This window comes from Doryrhamphus excisus, linkage group LG5 (assembly GCF_037039965.1).
Source record: "Doryrhamphus excisus strain RoL-2023G ecotype Guam linkage group LG5, RoL_Dexc_Guam_v1.1, whole genome shotgun sequence".
NCBI classification, from domain to species: Eukaryota; Metazoa; Chordata; class Actinopteri; order Syngnathiformes; family Syngnathidae; genus Doryrhamphus; species Doryrhamphus excisus.
The window spans coordinates 12,063,887-12,087,462 of NC_136361.1; the positions used below are offsets into that span (position 1 = coordinate 12,063,887).

General features: G+C 42.9%; 1 protein-coding gene across 2 annotated transcripts in view; it reads left to right on the plus strand.

Moving 5' to 3' along the window:
• The first annotated feature begins 391 nt into the window (after positions 1 to 391).
• Positions 392 to 23,576, plus strand: part of rftn1b (raftlin, lipid raft linker 1b) — an 89,318-nt gene continuing 66,133 nt past the window's right edge. The window contains exons 1-2 of one of the 2 annotated variants that reach the window (XM_058053101.2): positions 392 to 841; positions 12,336 to 12,519. In XM_058053101.2, the coding sequence (XP_057909084.2) occupies positions 12,372 to 12,519 (148 nt within the window). In that variant the 5' untranslated portion in view covers positions 392 to 841; positions 12,336 to 12,371. The remainder of the gene's footprint in view (positions 842 to 12,335; positions 12,520 to 23,576) is intronic. The other variant, XM_058053100.2, reaches the window with a different exon arrangement.

Here is a 23,576-nt window from a genome sequence, read left to right on the forward strand (position 1 = left end):
GGCTAACTCCCTGGTAACCTGGCTAACTTCCACATCTAACATAATGGTAGCCTGGCTAATTTTCCTCATAGCTTGGCTCCTGGTAGCCTAGCTAGCTTCCATTTTGTTCAGTTAACTTGCAGCATTTGTCTCATGCAGGTGATTTGCGGTTTTGTGTGTGTTTTGGCCATTTGCACCATTTTTCTTTTGCATTTTCTCGTATCCTGTAGCGTTAGCAGTGCTTTCAATGTGTGCAGCTTAGTGTCTTTATTGAATTATATGAATACACTATCTATCATATGAAAGGTCTTTCTTTAGTCCATCCCAAAACATGCAGCCCCCTCCCTCCATGGCTAGTATTTCCCTCTCCTCCTCTTCCCCTCCCCTCCCCTCCCCTCACGTCTGCTCAGATGGATTCCTCATCCAGTCGGCTGGAACCAGAGCAGACGTGGACTCTGACGGGTCACAAGTCTCATCACTTTTGCTCCAGACCACCACGTGAACGCGCGTCTTGACAGGCAGCCAGATAGGACGTCACAAGGGAAGGGATGAAGCAAAGGAGGAAGGAAGGAGGTAAATAATGTGACAGGATGTTCTTGCCTTGAGCAGCCAGCAGAACATCCGCGCACGCACTCTCGCACTCACCCCAAGTGTGAGCATGACCACCGAGCTGGACCGGCCCATCCTGGTTCTGGAGGATTCCGATCACGGCAGACAGCGTGAGTGAGAGAGCGAGAGAGAGAGAGAGAGAGAAAGAGAAAGAGAGAGAGCCCTTCGAACCTTCTTCACGTCCTTCCATCATCGCTGATGCTTCACGCCGCGTGACGCTACCTCCGCTTGAGCGCACACAACTTTGATCCAGGTAAGTTCGTGCACGCGCTTTTGGACATTCCCTTCCGTAAACGTAAACGCACTACTTTTACGCGCCAAGGTTTTGCAAAGTTGACAAGTTGTTTTTTTTCTCCTCACCGCGCGCGTCACGTGACTCGACGGGACGGTACCGAGTGGTGTCTCGCGGTGGAATGCCAAAAATGTCGAACCTGGATCCAATCACTGCGATTCAAGACGTGCAACGTTCACGTCACCCAGCCCCGACAGGATCAAACGTATGTGTGTGTGTGCGCGCGTACTTGTGCTCATGCATGCGTTGCGTGTTTACATGCACGAGACAGTGTGCGTGATGGAGGTTAAAGGTGGAAAAACAAGCTGAGGGATGTCAGAAAAATAAGATGAGGAGAAGGGGGCGGGGGGGGGGGGGGGGCTATGTCTTTAGTGAGAAGGAAGTAGGGGGCATGATAGTGTGTGTGCGCGCGTGCACGAGAGAGAGTGAGAGTGCTCAAAGTGCACATAATTAGTTCCAGCTTGTGGAGCTTTGTTGTTAACTTTACAGTGTTGGCTTCTCTCTCTCTCTCTCTCTCTGTCTCTCTCTCTGTCTCACACATACACACACAAACATACATTTACATAGCTGTATACATGGATGTGTGTCACAAATGTATGAAAGCATGTAAACATCAATACACACATGGTAAAAATGTGGAAGTGATTGTGTGTGTGTGTGTGTTTGTGTGTGGTGGGCGGGGGTGCGTCACGGTGCTACGCTGTCATTGAGCCACAGGAAACCGTTACGGGGTCAAAGGTGAAGTAATTGCCGCACTAATGGTTATGACAAGCACAAAAATGCACCGTTGTTTTTTCCCCTCTGAGGTCCAGATGTCGAAAGACTTCCTGACACGTCTGGCACACCCCACAGACCAGGAGTTCTCTTTAGAGGTGCCTATGATGCAGACATGACTTTTTAAGATGTTCTAACAGTAAAATATGTCCCCAGAGTCTTTGTGAGAACCAAACGTCAGAAAAATCGACCTCGTTTGTTTGGTCCGTCCACCATCAACAGCACCCGTTACTTGTTGAGAAGAGCGCTTTCCTCAGGTGTGTCCAAACTTTTTCCACCAAGCAACACATCTAGACATGCCAAGAAGTTGGCAAAAAATGCATCTCCAAGTTGTGATATAGATGAAAGAGCTTCCAATTCACTCTTTGATCTTTCCTCACCATTTTTTTTATTTTTTATTCTAATACAGTTTTACTCTCTTGTTCGCATATTTTGACTTCATTCCCAAAATTTTATCACTTCAAAAACGTAACTAACAACTAAATCATTTTATTTTTCTCCTAATGTAAAAAAATATTTTACTTTAATATTTCATTTCTATTCTATTAAAATTATGGCTGAATTTGTCTATATAATATTACAAGTTAATTCACTCACAATTGCGATTTTTTTAATCTTAAAGAGAACCTGTTATGCTAATTTTTTTTACCATTTGCCCTGAGTTGTAGACTCCTACAGAGCAGTTACACACAATAACACGCACTGAAAACTTTCTGGATCTTACAGAATCTGCACCTATTGTATTCATGGATTTGTGTTTCCCACCAAAATTGTCTTTTTTTAATTCCACCTACTGCCCACCTTGGGGGCACGCCCACTTCACTGTGATTGGTCACACTCCCAAACAACTTCCTGACTACTGTGAACAACACTTTCTAAATTGGTAGGTATAGTAGTTAATAAAGTCTTTGGAGAGCTCATTGAATTATTTATAAAGTATTTAGGAGCTACTGGCTGGAGACCCCTGACTTAATGTGTTTAAACTCAAAGAATGGTAACTAGGCACCGGTGGTGCCGTGGAGCTCAGGAGAAGCCGTACGTGTGGGCGCTGCCTCCAACCTCACCTGCCCAAGGAGGAGCACTCATTGTTGGACACACTTTGTCATAGGCACCGTTGGTGTTGGATGTGAGGGTGCCGCATTTACTAAGTGAGGACAAACTTGACACAACATTGGTAGTGGAATGTGGTCATTACACGTTCTAGACATTGGTCAGCTCTGTGGTCCTCTCATCTCTCGTCGCTTTAAAAAAATAACATTTGGTGGGCCAGCTATATTTAATGTACAACATACACAGTGTTTATGAGCAAGGGCAAACAGGTTGTGGCAGGCAACTACAAGTAAATGCATGTATGGGAAACACTGGTGTATGTAACAAGTGGATAAAGTTCACTGTTGCTAATATTTCCACTTCTGTCTTACATACACCATGTTGTTTATTTATGCCGAATTTAAAAATAACACCTTTTAATTAGAGATCCTCCTATTTGCAGTCTTTACATAGCAAGTAGCGTAGTGAGGTTGACAGCAGCCAATTACCTTAATCATGTTTCACAGCACACATAGGGTGCACACATAGCTAACATGGTGCAATTAAAGCAGACAACACCAGTAAAACAGCACCCAAGTGTCATTATGTCATGATGGGCATATAGGTAAAATGTCAAAGCTGGCAAAAATGGACATTGAGTAACGTTCTTAGTTATTGGCGCCAGAGAGCCTCATGGGCATGAAAAAAATCAACTAGTCAGCTCGCAGTGCAGCTATGCATGTGCTGGCTCTGCTTGTTCTGAAATTACTTAAGACACAAATAGATGACGAGAATGAATATTTCTATGGAAAAAACTTTAAATCCATTTCTAAGCAATGGGGATTTACCTGCAGTTAACTCTTCTGAAAGAAGACATATTGTCTGTGGGGACTTGTGCATTTGTTTGGACAGAAAGGATCTACTGGCTCTAGTTCTTATGAAAGGTGATTGAGAGGTTGATGTCAGGACTAATTTTACATCTGATAACATGTCCCTGTCAATGTTGGGACACTTGCGGGCGCAACATTGTAGGTTTACCTACTATTATTATTATTATTAATATCAAACTGCCTTCTGTGATGTCACAGAGGCGCAGACTTCCTATATGGGCGTGGCTGTAAGCCATATAAGCCCTCGGCCTTCCCCCAAGCTCTGCTTCCCTTGTCCTTCCCCAAGCTCTCCTTCTCTGTTTATGTTGCTACCAATGGCTTGTAAGGGAAAGCCACATTTGTTTACAATCCCTAAAGAAGCCATCATCAGGCACAAGTTGGTGGAGTTCCTGATTCCCTCCCAGCAAAAGAAATGTATTTTAATCTGTCAACGGCATTTCACACTGGACTGTTTCGTGAACATGGGCCGCTATGGAGCTGGACTAGCCGACAAACTTGATAAAGCCTGACAACGTTACTTGGTCGTGTGGAAGAGTCAGAACAGCAAGCAATAAGTAACAGTTTATCAGTGTCCTAACTGTGTTTATTTTGTGTAAGTCATGGAGCAAAAGTGCTTGTCTGTGTAGCATTATAGAGTGTGCATACAGGGAGCGGGGTTGCTGATAACCACAATTAGTGGCTCTACCCGAATTTTTTACACACTGGTAGTTCCGCAAAACACATTACACGTTACCTATGCTGTAGAAAAACTAAAGCTAAAATGCTAAAGCTACTTCCCATTGAAAGTAACCTCTTTTCTTGAGAAACTCTCTACTTCCAGATCCAACACATATTGGTGTATGTTAAAAGCAGACATTTTAAACAGATAAATTGAAGTTTATTATTAACTCCTATGCAGTCTATCAACTCATAAAGTTGGCAGCACAAACCGGAAGTCCTTCTGTGTACACAGAAGTGTGACCAACCACAGCGGAGTGGGCATGCTTGGAGGCGAGCCGTTGGTGGAATAAATTAAAACAGACCTTTTTCGTGGGATGCACGAAATCCAAAGAAATACAGCTGAATAGTTGCAAATTCTGGAAAAACTAGAAAGCTTTCTGTGCTGATTATTGTGTTTAGCTGCTCTATAGGAGTCCACAACTCAATACAAAAGGATGAAAAATGAGCATAATAGGTCCACTTTAATGAAAAGATGTTTTTTTTGTTTTGAAGTATTAGTTATATATTATGACACCATACATTTCGAGAAACAAGCAAAACAAAATAAAGTTGTTATATTTGAAAAATTTGTTTGGCAAAAAGTTATAATAATATGAGAATAAATATGGGAACAAAGTCATGTTATCACAAGAAGCAAATTTATGAAGATTATTGATGAAAAACATTTAAATATTTGGAAAAAAAACACTGAAATGATCAAACCAGCAATTTTACAAGAATACAATCAAATTATTAAGAGATACAAATTGTACTTTAACAAAGAAAAGATTGAAAGTCATATATAAGAAGAATATATACAAAGGTTATTCATGAATAAAGTTGTAATGTGGAAAGTAAAAATAAAATCCAGTATCAGAAAAAAGAGCGCAGAGTTCATACTAATAGACTTTTTCACCTATATCACAAAGCTGAAATGCAGCTTTTTCTTGAAATATATATATATATATATATATATGTGTATATATATATAACTTGTTAGCATATCTCCATGTGTTGTTTTACAAAATATCAAAGTGGCTTTTGCATCCTTTCATTTTTCGGTATGTGGCCCTCGCTGAAAAGACACACTCTTGCCTTACAGCAGTAGTTTTCATTTATTTTCTGTCATGCCACCCCTAGGGGTGTTTTCATGTTTTCACGCCCCCCTGATTTGAAATACTATTGAGAAACTGATAATATCTATTTATTTATCTGCACTGTACAGACTGAGCTTCAAACTAAAACCAGGGAAATGCAACAAAATGGAGAACTGTGAAGCATACAAGCGAATACAAGAGTCAAACTGCATGTTGAGTATGATAAATTTGTACATTGGCAGGTCTGCAGTAACACTGAAAGTACTCCCAGCCTCTTACATCCCCCCTGACAGTTCACGGCGTCCCCCCAAGGGGGCCGGCTACACTACTGGAGAAGCACTGAAGATGCAATCTAGACTTCTTCTGTCTTGGTCTGGCTTCAACTCATCAGAAAATGCCCCTGCCACCGACAGCCCAACCGTTACAGCTTAAAACACAAGCATCCGAATAAAAATATGCACAGAAAAAAAACGAAAAACGGAAGAAAGCGTTTATTATCACCCATTCTCCTTGTCTCGGAACGTATGTTTCATTTTAGTAGCCACTGAGTGTTCATTTACTGTGGATGAAAACAAACTGCTACATTTTGGAAAGGAGCGTCGGTGATGATCACATGTCAAGTAGCAGCGTTTATTTTTCCCCCGTCAGACTTCTCTTGCTGAGCGACGTGTCGCTAGATGAGTTCTGCACTTTTCCTGACAGCAGTGTCATCCTTGATACAGCCTCTGCCAAGCGGCTTATTTATTATTATTAATATTATTATTATTATATCCCTGCTCAAAATGCTCATCTGCGAGACCTCACATTTGATTATTTTTGACAGGATTAAAAATATATTTGTTGTTTAGCAACCCGGTGTTTGATGAAATACGTAAGCTCATATTTTCCACCATTATTATTAATGTATGATTATTTTGTTTTAGAATGTGTTAGGCGGACTTGCAAGAATGTACATTCCCAAACAAGTAGACGCACTTAAGCCCGAAATTATTCATAGCCTGAGCAAGTTCAATTATTGTGTGATTGTGTATCCAGGAAAGTACACAAGCCAGGATGTCCTTGTGTTAATATGAAGTACTGAGGCTAATTGAGAATTTGTGCATATTAATGAAGACGAGACTGAAGGAAAGAAAAACCTTTCTGATCTCACAGACATGCAGCTGCAGCTCTAATATTGCAATGGTATGAATACATGTGGGCTTAATTGTTTTATTTTCTTTTAAGCCACCCAACTCTGACAGGTGCACATTAATCAGACTCCGTTCACTGAAATGATACTATGGTCCATGATCAGACATCATACATTAAAAGACACACGAGTCTCTGCTCACACATTATAAGGCACTCATTAAAATACAGACTTTTCAATTCACATGTAAGATATACACGATAGAAATAAAGTTGGCGTACATGCTTTTCCTACTGTTTGTTGCACTGCATTGCAGTGGGACTCCACCAGCTTCACTTCTCATAATCACACAAAAAGCATTGACTTGTGTTGTAATCGGTGGTTAGGACAAGATTAAGGAAAAGGGACCAGGACAAGGACCGAGGTCCACTGACGAGAGCACTAGCCATTGAGCTAAAAACTTGGACTATCAATTTGATGCCTAGCATGACTCTTGAGGTGTCAGGGAGTGAGGTTTGCAGTGAGACTTAAACCTTGGTCATCTGAATAAGAATCGACAGCGCTAACCATCGAGCTAAAAGCTCAGACTGTCAACATGACAACCAGTGTGACTTTTAAGGTATCATGGTGTGAGGTTTGGAGTGATTGGAAGGAACTTCTGCCGAATGAGAGTCAAGTGCGCTATCTGTCGAGCTTGACGCTTGGAATGTCAACCTGATGTCCAGCATGACTTTTAAAGAGTCAGGTTGTGAGCTTTGGAGTGAGGCTCAAACCAATGTACGCTTCATGAGAGTCGAGAGCTCTCGCTGCCAAGCTAGAAGCCCGGACTGTAAACTTGCTGTTCAGGTGTCGGGGATTGCGGTTTACATTTGTACAGCTGAACCAGCTGGCATCCGCCACACTTGGAGCAACTGTAGAGAATAAGACAACATCAGAAAATGTTAAGGAGCACACACTAACCTAGCCAGGAGTCCTCATCTCCAAACGGAACTTTGAGTCTGTCCAGCTGGAGGGCAATCATACGAGGGAGATCATGTTTTAGCCACGGCGGAACAAATCCCAGCGTGGATGGATTATGCATCACCAATCAAACACATGCGAGAGGAGAGACTGGCAGTCGGGGGGGAGGAGATGGAAGGCGGCGATCCTGAAGAGAGACCATATGAAGAGCAGAAGAAGAGAAAGTGACAATGAAAGCGGGAGAGGCTGGGAAAGATTGCTGCCTATTATTCTTCTGAGTCTGCGAGGGCCTTGTTCCCATGGTAATCGCTTCCTTCATCTCTGCCTATGCGAGTGACTGGGCCTTGAAACTGTAGGGAGGGTTCACCTTGGCCGCCATGCCGATCCTTGAATCGTCTTCAAATATCAGACGTTATTATTTACTCTGCCCTGCCTCCCTCATCAGTCCTTAGCTTCCATTCTTCTTTTGCAGACACGACACTCTGTAGCATCCTTTTCACGTCAACTCACCAAACCAACATGACTCACTCCCTGAGGACCCATATGCTTAACAGCTCTTTGAACACACCTTGATGACACAAATGTGTCATCAAGGTTTGATACCTCAGTATTGGTGGTGTCAATATTAAGGCAATTAAATCAACTTATGTCATTTTAACTTGAAACAAAAATATGTTCTTACTGAGAGCAGCCCTCCAAACAGGACAAAAACAGTCTTAAAGAAACAGAAAAAGTCAGGGGGATGGTCGCTAATTCAACAGAAGGGAAACCAATGTTCCTCTTCCTGTTTTTGACTTACTGTTCTCCCAAACCTCCCAAAGTGTCCTCACACTCAATCCAGTCTTTTGTGGCTGTGAAAGACAAGACATTCTCATCACTTTCTCTCTGGTCTGGTCAACTTGGTTTATGTTCCTTTGGTTGTTTTCAACCACATGTTCTTTTTCAAGATGACATGACATGAGTGGTTGGTGACCATGTTGCTACTTTAATCCATATTTTTCATTAGTTTACAATGCCTTCCTGACATTTAGTCGCTAACTCCCGGCCCTGTCCCTCCAAAGATGTTTTGCTTGATGCTGTTCATGTTTTTCCAAACAATCCTGGCCAAATTTGACACGTTTGTCAGTCCCTAAAAGTTTGAATCAAAGTTCATGGTGATTTGGCTCAACATCTTAAAGTTACAGTTGGTGTTTTGTAGAGTGCACTGAGCTATAGGAGAAGTTTCAATTCAGTCTCACCTCTGGGGGTCAAAGTTGGAAGTTGAATAGCAGTGCCACCATGTGGTGTATTTGTCAGAGAAATAACAGTCAGGGTGCCTGTGAATGTTCTTATTCATCCATCATCTCATTCTATTGTCAGGGCACTGAATCGATTGCAACTGGACTGTTCAGGTTGTCTTAGAAAATGTTTCATCAGTTCATGCGCAACGACTAGGTGGGACAAACACCAGACAAGATAGGACAGCTCTAGTCTGAGAATATGGTGTAATATCTAAGATCCAGTGTATTTGTCCTGTAAAGGAGGAGGCATGCCCAGAGAGGAATGGTTTTGCTCTTTTGTAGTGTCAATTCATGACTGTTTGGATACAATGGAGTGGGGCCTCTGCCTGCCACGGATGGTTGTTTGGGTGGTATCTCAGACTAGAGCTGTCCTATCTGGTCTGATGGAGAGTTTATCCCACCTTGTTAGCATACCATGTAATGATGGTCATGGGCCCACCTGAAACCAAGGTAGCTGTTCCTTGTTTATTTGTTAGTAGCTAAATGATCTTAATCTTATAGAAGAGATGAAAAGACAGCATTGTATGTGGGAGAAAGGTGGTGTCGCAGAGAGGCTCGTTGAGAAACGAATCACAAGTGCAGTGTAGCGTTGGCAAGTTTCGTTAGCCACAACGCTTCCTGTTTACAGATATGACGTGTTCATGAAGGCCGACAGAGGGTTTCACGTCTTGTTTCCAAGTCTTTGTTTGCTGATCGCCTGGTCACTCTCCAGCGGTCTCTTTATTTCACGCTCTCCAGGCACCTTGCCATGTTGGAACCCCCCCCCCCCCCCCCCCAAGCCCCCAGCACCTCCTCCTTCTCTGCTGGCCAGCCCAATATTTCTTCTTTCGCCCTTGATTGATTCTCACCTTTTCCATTCTTGCCATTCACCTCATTAATGAAGCCGCCGTCTGCTCATTTCCTCTTTTGTGTCCCGTTCAACCCCCCCCCTCCACACACACATACACACACTTCCTACTGCCCAGACCTCCCCACCCCCACGCCTCTGATAGACTTCCTGTCCTGTCATCCCTGAAGCAGCGGCAGGCTCATTGTGTCCCGATAAGACCCCCCCATATTCCCTAAATAGAGCGCAGAAGCATGCAGGGATTTGGGGCAGGTGAACGGTGAAGGACGAGTGACCGACATCCATTAATCATCCATCTGTACAGCTGTCATTCATCCATCTAGTAATTCATCCATGCGGTAATCTTTCATCCATCCATTCATTGACACATTCATGTTTATATTATTCAGAAAATAATCCCATCTATCCATCAACCGTCTATTCAATAATCCATCAATCCTACTAACCATCCATCCGTTCATCAATTATTCACTAATCTATCCATTCATTCACGCAACAATCCATCAGTACATCCATCACCCGTCCATGGCTTCAACCAGCCATCATGAATCCATGTAATAATCCCACTATCCATTCATACATTCAACCATCCATCCATGTAATAATCCATTCATCCATCTGTTCATCTATTCTTCCATCCATTACCGTCCCATTAGTTTATCGTCCATCCCTTCATTCCTTCATCAATCTGTACATCCATCAGCCCAGCCATCCAATAATCCATCCATGAAATAATCATCCAGCCATTCATCTATTCATCCATGCAATAATCAGTCAGTACATCCATCAGTTGCACAGTTCGGGTTCTGGAACCAAACTCATCGAGAGGGGCTGGACCTTGTTCTACTCTGGACAGGAGCCATCATTCATCCATGCAATAATCCAGCCATCTATTCATGAATCTAACTATTTCATTCATTCATTCATCTATTCATTCCCTATACCACTTATCCTCACGAGGGTCACAGGCATGCTGGAGCCTATCCCAGCTGTCTTCGAGCAAGAGGCGGGGTACACCCTGGACTGCCAATCACAGGGCACATATAGACAAACAACCATTCACACTCACATTCATACCTATGGACAATTTGGAGTCACCAATTAACCTAGCATGTTTTTGGAATGTGGGAGGAAACCGGAGTACCCGGAGAAAACGCACGCATGCACGTGCCTTAGCTGTGTGGCCTGCTCTAACCATTCATTAATACAATAATCTATCCATGTATCTATCTGTTTATCAGTTCATCCAATGTAGTAGCTCATCCATCAAGCCATTAATTTATTCATCCAACCATCCATCCATCTGATATATATCATCCATCGGTATATCCATGCAAAAATTATTCTATCCATTCATCTATCTATGAATCCATTAGCTCAACCACTCAACCATCCATCCAGCCATTCATGTATTTATTCATCAATAATGTGACTGCATATGAATCATCCTGATATGAAGCATTAGGCTGACCTGAAGTTTGGAATATTGCAGCTTCCACATTGATGCTTCTCGTCCATGCTAGTGTGCGTTTCATTGAGTCTCTATGGGAACAAGGAAGAGAAGTTATGACAAATCTCTTCTCTTTACACCACCTTTATTAATTTATTTACAGAGGCCTAATCAGCTTCTTTCTTGTTTTTTGTGTGTGAATGTTTGATTTTTCTATGCGTGTACATTTTTTAATGCTTTGTCCTTTATACTTACACTTGTTTGAAACCAGACGATTATGCACAAAATTGCATTTTAGCCTGAAAGATAATGCCATTTGTGCTTGATCATAATTTAAACAACCAGAGTGATACTTGTTGTTTTTAAAAGTCATTTTGACCTACAAAAATACACAATGTTAATATAATTTTAATGTACTTTCTTTATTCATATGTTTGCCTCTGCGTCTTTGAACCAGATATTAAAATTAATGAGCGTGCTTGCGGTAAATATGTTTTACAATGCTTGCCACCATCAAAGGGGAACGGTTCTGTTACAAAACAGGTGTGCTTGTTGTATATTCAGTACACTTTACCGCAGCCATGGTAGAGGTAGGTTCCCTACAAAATACAAATGTTCAAAGATTCTTTTGAAGATGGTGCATTTAGATGGAAGCAGTATGTGTTGTTGTGTTTGAGCTCAAGCGGCAAAGCTGGCTAATCTCAATCACCTCATCATTTGCTCCAATGGTCCTGGTTTCCCTTCCACCATCCTCAAGCCTCATGAGAAAATCACAACAGCCACCTGTAGTGTAATGGTACAGCTGCTACCTTTTAAGGCAAAGGGTGTGGGCTCCACCCCAGACCTGGATAGTTTAAAAAAAATATTAACATGTTGGATTTTTCCCCCCAAAATTGTAATTTTGTAATGGGGGCAAACATATGCGAATAAAATCAGAGGTTTTGTGTTGATTTGCAATGTTTTCAGGTAAAATTTGATTTTCCAGATCTTTTTGTCATCACTGAAGGGGACAGTGACAAAGTAATTACAGATGAAGAAAGAGTTCATTAAGGGCTTTAATTAGAGGTATGACTCAATGAGGTTTGTTGGGATTTCATTTTTGATCGTATTGCCGGTGAAGTTTGATCAAAGATATTTCCTTCAGGTGAAAGTCAACTCACGATCAAGTTTGGTTTGCAGAAATGCTTTGCGCTTGACAATGACACAAAGAACCAACATGGTAAAAAGTGTTTGGTGCTGATTTGTGAGTGATGAAAAGCCAGTGTTGGACAGTCAATGAAGTTGTCCAATTTCTCACCAGGATCGGTGGAAGCAGAGCCTGGCAGAAGGTGGCGTCATGGGCTGCGGATTGCGCAAAATGAAGCCCACGTCGGAGGAGAAGAGTCCAGGGAAGATCTACTCCACCCTGAAGAGACCACAGGTAGAGACCAAAGTAGGCGTGGCCTACACATACCGCTACCTGGACTTCCTGATTGGCAAAGACGGTAAGATAAGATTTTAAATAACAACATGCATGTTGCTGAGAGAACAATACTGCCCTCTGAACCTGTTTAGCTGTGGTTGTTAAACTGTCAACTCATTGGCCTCTTCGTGATGTAAAGCTGTGCATATGGTGCATCTCTCACACACACACACACACACACACACACACACAATCTAAAAGCAATATTTTACCACAGAGAGACATTCCGACTTCAGTTACGGGAGAAGCGCATGACATGTTGCAGTTTAACATCAACATTTGCTAAATTAGCACACGCTCCCAATTCATGAACAGCTGTCTGTCTTTCTTTCTGAGTAAATAATACACAACTTTCCAAACATCCATTAATTATGTATGATGAGCGGCAAGTGGCCTGCTGGGTAGAAACACATGCAGTCAGTTTTCAAGGTCACACGTTTCGCTGAAGCTAGTCGCTGCGATTGGTCAGGGCAGGTGACCTCAGACTGGTGATCAGTTAACTTGGCAGAATGTTGTTTCAAGGTCCCCCTATAATGAAAAAGTAATATGTGTGTCTACAGAAGGGCGTCCAAACGTTTGCCACCGAGGGCCACTTTCTGAAAAATGAAAGGATGTAAGGGCCACTTTGATATTTTGTAGGGCTGTCAAAAACAGCACGTTAACTGCGGTAACTCATTTAGTTAATTAATGACATTAAAATTTGTATGGGTAATTAACGCACGTGCGCTAGAGCAAGCACACCTCGGGTCAAACGTCATACACACAGTGGAGCATCCTCACACTGTTCTATAACTTTACTCTGACCTGAACACATACGGCAGGATTGGTGGCCAGCCAATCACAGGGCACATATAGACAAACAACCATTCACACTCACATTCATACCTATGGACAATTTGGAGTCACCAATTAACCTAGCATGTTTTTGGAATGTGGGAGGAAACCGGAGTACCCGGAGAAAACCCACGCAGGCACGGGGAGAACATGCAAACTCCACAGAGATGCCCGAGCGGGGAATCAAACCCGAGTATATGTATGTCAAAAGCGGATAAAGTGCACAAGAGTGCTTCTAGAGGTGCACACTGTTACACAGCTCATTAGCATTAATGCTATACACACACAACAGTAGGGCTTTTAAAGGGTCTACATTTCAGTATAGACTATTGTCTTTGTGAAGGCAGTTTTCATTGTGCAGTTGTTCCTCACAAAGTGGTCCATAAGTATACATTTAGTTATTTCATCCAATTACTCATATGTGAAAAGATGATGGGAGGTTAGCTGGGGGGCGGGGGGGGCGTGCCGGTGGTCCGGGAAGCTGGGAGATGTAGTGCACATTGTGTTGGCCCTGGCAGTTGATTAGTCTCCATTAGCGTGTCGGGCTGACAGCGCTGGATGGATGAAAGAGTCGAGGACCGCCATCATCTCCTTCCTGGCTGGTATGGGACCTGACATGTGGGCGGGGCCTGGTGTGTGCGCTTCCTAATACACTTTGCCCTCGCTCTGTCCATCACTGTCAGTGCGTGTGTGTTGGAGGGAGATAACGTCCATTCCTCAGGGTGCGCATGTCTGCGAGATCACAGTCTGCCAGGCGGCGCCGCCCCGGTGGCTGAGCGAGTTCACTGCATCAGCAGATTTCTCCCTTCCTGGAACAACAATGACCTTGTAGTTCATGTAGTGCTGTGAGCTTCCTTTTCTGCTGGTGGTCTTAATTAAAGCAGAGAATCATCCCAGGTGGCCTCTTGCACGGCTGTGAGGTGTGCACATAAATCCTCACCGTTTTATGCACGAAATAATTAATACCTGACCAGATAAGCGCCGTACATTATTGTTCTGTCTTCTGTCTGTCAGCATTTTGCTTCCTGTGTTTGACGGGCAGCATGGAAGAAGAGATACCGGAGCATCATCAAAGTTCCTTTGTTGTTATTTTACATGCACGTTTGAACACAAACTAAACAGTGTTCTGCCAGCATGACACCTAAAGCGTGGACAAAAATACGTATTGACAATTAGACTTACAACATTTACAATTTGACAATCTTCCCTGTAATTTTCACTCGTCTCGCTGTCCTCTTTATCTGTAACAAACAAACTATTTATTTTAGACCTCACAGCTAGGAGACCAGGGTTCAATTCCACCCTCGGCCATCTCTGTGTGGAGTTTGCATGTTCTCCCAGTGCATGCGTGGGTTTTCTCCGGGTACTCCGGTTTCCTCCCACATTCCAAAAACATGCTAGGTTTAATGGTGACTCCAAATTGTCCATAGGTATGAATGTGAGTGTGAATGGTTGTTTGTCTATATGTGCCCTGTGATTGGCTGGCGACCAGTCCAGGGTGTACCCCGCCTCCCGCCCAAAGACAGCTGGGATAGGCTCCAGCACCCCCCGCGACCCTCGTGAGGAAAAAGCGGTAGAAAATGAATGAATTAACATTTTTGAAATGTTTACTTTCCCACAAATTGCCACTAAACTATATTATTGCCAACATTTTTGGAGACCAAATAAACCATGTTATAGTAGTATAAAAAAGAAAAATATATAATAAGGTATCATAATAATGCAATATTGCCTTTAATATTTGATGTATAATCTTCTGTCAAATTGTCGAATTGGCATTTGTGAAATGTATTTTGTCATGCGTAATCCATACTGTCTGCCAAACGTTTGAAGCATTACTTGAAATGCTGACTTTTCAACTGTGTTACAGAGTGGCATTCATTTGGGATCTAGCAATGCACACATTTTTGTGCTGTTCCGTTTTTGTTTTTGTTTGCCAATCAAAGTTCTCAATGAGTTGATTGTGAGGATGATGTGTAGTTTTATTTTTGCTCATTCGGTTCGAAGCGGGAATATACCCAAGCAGGGGCTGTGACATTTATCTTTGCAATTATCTTTTTCCCTCCTCATTTCTACTACGTTACCTTGCATTGCTTCACAATGCTGTACTCTGTGTATGTATGCTATGCTCCCCCCACAAAGACGGCTGTATGACTAACAAGAAGTCTCTCTCTCAGTTTGAAGTGTCTCAGTGCTAAACCAATGCACAGAGTGAACTCTCTTCCTGCCTGTTTTGTGGAGAGAAACGAGGAAAACAAACACGCACGTTGTTTTCATTGTGTGATGATTTTTTTTATTATTGTGAAATTGATTTTTCTGAAAATTCTCATCACGTTTTAATCTGTATTGGATGGCTGGATCTGGATGTGGACTCCAACCGCAGTCCACCAGTTAGTGACCCCCCCAGACTAAACCGTATAATATGCCTGACATAGTTATTAAATGCATTTAGCGGGCATCTGCTTTCTACCAAAAACACAGATTGGTAGATTGGAAGTTCCCCCAAGATCATAGTATGTCCAATCGTTGTGTCCTGTGTGCCCATATTGCAATACTATCTCATTTCCTCTTTAAAATTGGCTAACTTGTTACCTTTTTGGCTGCACGGCGGATGAGTGGCGTGCAGGCCTCACAGAAAGCAGACCCGAGTTCGATTGCACCCTCGAGCATCTCTGTGTGGAGTATGCATGTTCTCCCCGTGCATGTGTGGGTTTCCTCCCACATTCCAAAAACATGCTAGGTTAATTGGCGACTCCAAATTGTCCATAGGTATGAATGTGAGTGTGAATGGTTGTTTGTCTATATGTGCCCTGTGATTGGCTGGCCACCAGTCCAGGGTGTCTCTCTCCCGAAGACAGCTGGGATAGGCTCCAGCACCACCGTGCAGCCCACACTGTGCCCACATATTAGGACTAATATTAGTAATGCCGGGGCTGCGGACGAGTGGTTAGCGCGCAGACCTCACAGCGAGGAGACCTGTGTTCAATTCCACCCTCGGCCATCTAGTTTGTCTAAGCTTTTTTTAAAAGTAAATACAAATGTTGAATGTCGGTAGATCTGGTGACATTTCAACTGCCCTTTTCTCAAAAATATTCAAGACAAAAACAACACTTTGCAAAGCAAAGTGAACCACTGTATAAAAAAACTAAATTAAACTAAAATAAAGTATAACTACTCACCTTTTGAAAAAAACATGAATGTGAGTGAGTGTGAATGGTTGTTTGTCTAGTATATGTGCCCTGTGATTGGCTGGCCACCAGTCCAGGGTGTACCCCGCCTCTCGCCCGAAGACAGCTGGGATAGGCTCCAGCACCCTCCACGACCCTCGTGGGGATAAGCGGTAGAAAATTAATGAATGAATGTTACCTTTTTGTTTTTATCCACTGACTAACCAGCCACTAGACATTTATTTCATTAGTTTCCAGGTTTTCAACATCAGCACTGTTCAGCCCGAGTGCTTTCTCGTAAGTTGATGTATCGTTTCAGATTTCACACTTTATTTTGCAATGTCTGCCTAAAATGAACATAGAAACAACAAGCGATGAATAATTGATGAACAACTGTGATGGATGCTCCCGGAAGTTCCATCCCTAGTCGGGGCTGTTTTGATTCAATAGCTGTTAAACAAAAAGGACTTGTGAAGAATTACCAATGCTCTTCAGAGAAAAAAGTTCTCCGTCACAAAAGTCACAATTTAGGCTGTTTGATACTACGTCTTCATACTTAGTCGTTTTGCACAATGATGTTGTTTGCAGTGTTTTATTAGTGTGGTGTGACATCATAGACAGTTTCCTCGACAGGCTCGTAAACTGCCTCCAAATGTACGAAAAAAAGCTTTCAGTGCCGAGACTCTGATGAAAGCGAGCATAAATTGGACGAGAGCTGCGAGTAACCTCCTCGTCTTCTCCACCCATGGATGTCCGCTTCATACTTTCACTTCATGAAGCCTCATGCTCATGTCTCGTGTTGGCATGGAGACCCTGCAGGGGTTTGGGAACATTGTTCTTGCACCAATTGTATCTCTCAATTTGTTGTCTTCAAAATATGACAATGTACTCAGTGGCGGGGCAAGAAGTTGATGGGCCCCATGCCATATTTTTTTTTTGTCACAATTTCTGTGGCTCCTCTTCATCGTGTCTCAAGTGGGGAAACTCAGTGGCCGATAAACAAACAAACCTTGCGGCTTGTGCTGAATGATGCAGACAGCGCCAAAGGCAGATAGAGCCATGCAGGGCCCCTCAAGGAGATTGTTGCCGTTTCTGCCCAGTACATGTAGTAGCACTTGGGGCACCCAGTCTCTCAGGCCTCCCCAGCGGGGGCCCCCTAAAAGACGAGTCCCCAGGGACATGTTTCACATACTTGAAACACGCAATGTGTTCCCAATCACACAGTGTGTCCTCAACAAGTCCCCACTATGCCCCAATAGTCCCCAACATGAGCTTTGTCACTGTCGGTCCCAATGGTACACAGTGTCCCGGAAAATCGTGGAGTGCCACCTCAGGGTCAGGGATGAGTTTAAAGGGGACCTAATATGCTTTTTCCACTTTTCTGACCTATAAATGTAGTTAGAATGTTGTGTTCTCGTGTTAAACGATGCCAAAGTTTCAGATAACGAGGTTTGTGCATTTGGAAGTGAGCCCTGAAAGAAGTTTGGGATGGCTCAAAAAGCTTGGTTTCAAAAGGTGCAGGCAAACCTGCCCCTTTGTGATGTCACAGAGGGGCGGATTTCCTTATATGGGCGTGTCTGTAAGCAAATAAGGGCTCTTCCCTCCCTCAAGTGCTGCTCCTCTGTTTGCTTGCTAGCAAAGGCACATTTTTTACAATTCCTGACGACACCTTCCTTGTTGTTTTGGTAGCGTTGCTTTGTGTCATGAACGCCACGAAAGAAATGCTGTTTTCTACATGCCTGCTTCTTAAACTATTATTTCATGATGAAATGGTAAATGTGCCCACTGCTGAAAGCTTTTTAATGTTGGCTTGACTTTGGCCGCATTGTCTTGTCGCATTATCGTTTCATTTCTTGTATATCGGTGATACGGTGGCAAATACTAACTGGATGTAATACAATGAACGTTACGTAGCTATTTTGACCTACCGTTATTCGGGTTATCCGCACAATTATTGAGGAATTATGTTTATTGCCATGTTAAATACTTTACCTGTAAACTTTGAAATACTAATAATAATCTTTATCTAATAATTTTCTTGGTGAGTCCAAATTGTCCATAGGTATGAATGTGAGTGTGAATGGTTGTTTGTCTATATGTGCCCTGTGATTGGCTGGCCACCAGTCCAGGGTGTACCCCGCCTCTCGCCCAAAGACAGCTGGGATAGGCTCCAGCACCCCCGTGACCCTTGTGAGGATAAGCGGTAGAAAATTAATGGGAGTTGGTTACTAAAGTAGCTTGCAGGCTGAAAAAGAGGAGCACCCTGCCAATTTCCCTGAGGGAATCCCAAGGGGATGAATAAAGTATTCTGTCTGTTTGTATGTATGATGTAGACATTATGTAACATGTCCCCATAAAACCAGGATAATCTCCATCACACATATCTCAAGGTGATTTTAAAAAGAACCCCACATCTCCAATTATATACAAGCAGTCGGCACGATGATTGGTGAGTGACAACCACTAACCACCAACCACTTCAGCCCCCCCGCCATCCCTCCACTCTCTGTACCTCAGTTATAAGGCAGTGCTGCAGGAGAGGTCAGCAGGAAAGCCAGTGTCTTTCCGGAAGGAGATTAGTCCTGGGATGGCGGGAGAGCTGAGATTTATCCCCGCGGCTCGCCGGCTCCTCAGCCGGAATTGAATCGCGCTTATTGAAGGCGAGCGTGACATTGACTCGAGAATTCACGGTCATCTGTTGTTGTTTTTTTTCTTTTCCGTCTTTCTGCTGCTGCCGCCTGGAGCAAAGATGCACATAAAAGTCTTGTAAGAAAAGAAAATTGTCCTTTGGAAATGATGGATTCCAACATAAAGGCGCCCGTCCCCATCGTTGCGGCATGGGTTGGCAAAGCGGAATATATTTTATAATACTATCAACTGTCATTTCAAACTGCTTCTTTGACAATATTACTAAGATCATGTGGCCCGTTACCTCTGCTGTATTTTCAGTTGTTTTCACCAAAACAACAGCAGATCATATAAAATACACTAGCGATCTTTAGGAAGATAGCGGTTGACTCCATCCATCCATTTTCTTCCGCTTATGCTCACGAGGGTCACGGGGGTGTTGGAGCCTATCCCAGCTGTCTTTGGGCAAGAGGCGGGATACACCCTGGACTGGTGGCCAGCCAATCACAGGGCACATATAGACAAACAACCATTCACACCACACTCACTTTTATAAACTATACAATATTAATATTATTACTCGGTCTAGTGCAGGGGTCAGCAACCTGCGGCTCCAGAGCCGCATGTGACTGCTATCCAGTTCAGTACATGAAGAAAAACAAGTAATACTTACCTACAAATCTAAAAAATAAATTCGAGATAATTTAAAAACAGCGGCATGGGAACTTGTTTTTACGTTTACAGTAGTTTACACATACATTTATGTAAGTTTATCTCCAAAACTAGCAAGAGTACTCCAACTCGTCTTTTCTTATCTGAACTACTTTGATACCCCCAAATTCCCTCCAATGTTGTTTTAAACATACTATATGTTTTGCGGCTCCAGGCTATTTTTCTTCAGTGGGCATTGGGTAAAATGGCTCTTTTCATAATAAAGGTTGCCGACCCCTGGTCTAGTGGTTAGCGCGCAGACCTCACAGCTAGGAGACCAGGGTTCAATTCCACCCTCGGCCATCTCTGTGTGGAGTTGGCATGTTCTCCCCGTGCATGCGTGGGTTTTCTCCGGGTACTCCGGTTTCCTCCCACATTCCAAAAACATGCTAGGTTAATTGGCCACTCCAAATTGTCCATAGGTATGAATGTGAGTGTGAATGGTTGTTTGTCTATATGTGCCCTGTGATTGGCTGGCCACCAGTCCAGGGTGTATCCCGCCTCTCGCCCAAAGACAGCTGGGATAGGCTCCAGCACCCCCGCGACCCTTGTGAGGAAAAAAGCGGAAGAAAATGAATTAATGAATTATTACTCCATATTTTAATGAATTACCTAAACTATAAGTTGTTGCAAAGATGGGGCTTGGGGGGGGGGCCCAAGTTCTTGACAATGTCAGCTACTTCTTCAGTGTCCGCTCACTACTTCCATATCCTTAAACAAAAGCTTTTGTAGCCACAGGAAGTGTCGCTTTGTAGCTGCACACTGCACCACTTCCTGCATGCGAGCAGTGACACGGTGTGGCAGTGTTTTCCTGTCAGAGATCACACAACGACACTCTGTGTGCGAGACATGTGTCGAGTCATGACTCAACTTGATCGCCACCCAACAGCATCTCTTGAGGCTAGTACTGTTTTTTTAAGTGAAGAGAACATCTTAAAGGATGGTGGAAGAACCAGAACCAGAGGTGTCCAAAGCGCTGCCTGGGATAGGCTCCAGCACCCCCCGCGACCCTTGTGAGGAAAAAGCGGTAGAAAATGAATGAATGTAAATAAGAACATACAGTACTTAATTACTAATACAAAATATTCTTTATTTATTGTATACAAAATCCAATATAACAGTGGTGGGTTCCTTTATTTAAAAAAATATCAGCATCTGTTTTGTGGTCTTCGTATCCTTTCATTTTTCAGTAAGCAACCATTGAAGAAGAAACGTTGCCCCCCCACCCCTGTGTACAATATGTGTGTGCACACATGGATGACATCTTCATACCCTTGCCACTTTTTTCCCCCCAGCATGCCTTCTTCTCGCCGCGCTGCTTCTTTGCCGCCCTGCTTCTTTGCCGCCCTGCTTCTTTGCCGCCCTGCAAAGCTTCACCGATCGTCCTCTCGGTGGGATCCAATAAGGTTCTATCGATCGTGTTGCCATGCAATCAATCTACTTTTAACAACCCACAGGAACAAACATATTCATACGCTGAGAGAGAGAGCGGCGGCGAGGCTGAGGGGTTAGTGGCTATTGTCCCAAGCGTGCGTGGGATGGGGATAGGGCAAGGCAGCGGAATGCTCAGGAAGTGACCTCAGCCTTGACCTCACTTCCTCCCGAGAGGGCGGTTCCATGGTCTGTTGTGTTTTTTTGTTTGTTTTTTTTTCCCACTCAGAACGTGTAAAATGACCTGGGTTACACTTTGTTGCTATCTTTGTTTGGGAAGCAGACTCATGAGAAGGTGTCGCTAATAACTGCTGATCAATAAGGCTTTCTTGTGTCTTAAATTGTGCTGCTGCTGCCGAGCGGATTTGCAACAAATCCCTGAGAAAGTCTGCAATGTTTCCATCTTAAGTCAATATGTAAAAAAATCAATTATTTCATTCAAAATAACTTTCACTTCTCAGTAATGGACGTGCCGTTGTGAGTTGGATGGATGATGCTTGATAATAATACTCTTCATTCATTTATTTTCTACCGCCTATCCTCACGACAGGGGCAGGGGTGCTGGAGCCTATCCCAGCTGTCTTCCTGAGAGAGACACCCTGGACTGGTCGCCAACCAATCACAGGACCCATATAGACAAACAACCATTCACACTCATACCTATGGACAATTTGGAGTCACCAATTAATGTTTTTGGAATGTGGGAGGAAACCGGAGTACCCGGAGAAAACCCACGCATGCACGGGGAGAACATGCAAACTCCACACAGAGATGGCCGAGGGTGGAATTGAACTCCGGTCTCCTAGCTGTGTGGCCTGCGCGCTAACCACTTTTTCCACCGTCCAGCCTATAATAATACTAATAAATACAAATTATTTTATTTGAGACCTGGGTTGGACATGTACTCCTCGTACAGTATGTGAATGGGCTTTAGTATGGTTTCCTCCCACATTCCAAAAACATGCTAGGTTAATTGGCCACTCTAAATTGTCCATAGGTATGAATGTGAGCATGAATGATGTGCCATGTGATTGGCTGGCAACCAGTACAGGAAAGGTTCTACCAAAAATCCAACAAAAAGTCCAACAAAGATAGTTTTCAAACATAAGGTGTAGGAAGAACAAGAGTGAAGCAAAAAGGCAAAGCATAATTCTAGCAGAAAAAATGGGCAGTAGGCCAAAAAAAGACACCGGATCTGAATAGAGACCCTACTTTCCAAGGGAGTAACACGAATCCAAACAGTAGGAACGAAGCATTGACGCACTAGCGTGTGCTGAAAACAACTACACATCTTCCTGCTGTAATGGCTGGCTAAAGTAGGCCTAATTGGTAATCTGACACAGGTGTTTCACCTTGCCACGCCCCTACTCACAGGTGGTCTTGGCATAAAGAGAAAAGAAACACAATGAATGAGACCACCGACCACACAAAGTCCAAACCACCCCAACACACAGAACATAACACAAAACAGAAATGATTAGACCACTTTGTTTCAGTTTTTTGTTCATTTTAATGCCTGGTACAACTAAATGTACACTTGTTTATAACAATGACAACAAAAATAACCCATCAGAGTAAGTACAATGTTATAGTTATTCATGTAAGAATATGAGCAAAACCATGAAAACCATGGAAGTTGTAAGATATCATCTCTTAAATTAAACTTGTTTTCTATATATATGTATATGTATGTATGTGTGTGTGTGTGTGTGTGTGTGGCATCACTATTTTTCCCAAAATTTAGTAGTAAATCGTGCTGATTTTATTTTACCCTTTATCTGCCTAAATGGCGCATTTTCAAGCATAAAAATTACTAAATGATGTCAAATACAAAATATAAGGCCTAAATGCCTTATATTTTTAAGAGATGCATTCAAAGACAATATGTAGTGTTCTACACTGGTCACTAGGTGTCAGTAATGTTATCGTAATTTTAGGTGAGACACACAAGCACCAGACTTGATTGCTTGAACAACAGGCTTTTATTGCAGGGTTGAATGATCTCACAACAGGCACAATAATCCCTAGCAGGGAAAATCAACAAAATGAAGTGCAACTGCATGTGCAATACATGTTAATCAAACCACAGATTTATTGCATGGTTATTGCACAGTTTGCAGGATTAGGATTTTTGTAGCAGTTTATGTTTTTTTTATCTGGCAGCTGCAGGAAGGAAGGAAGGACCTTTGATATCTAAAGGTGACACTACTCTGTGATATTTTAAGGTGACTATAGGGCTCTAACGATGTTAAAAAAACGTATCTAGAAAGTGGCAAACAGGTTTTCTCTGCTCTAACTACAAAAACAA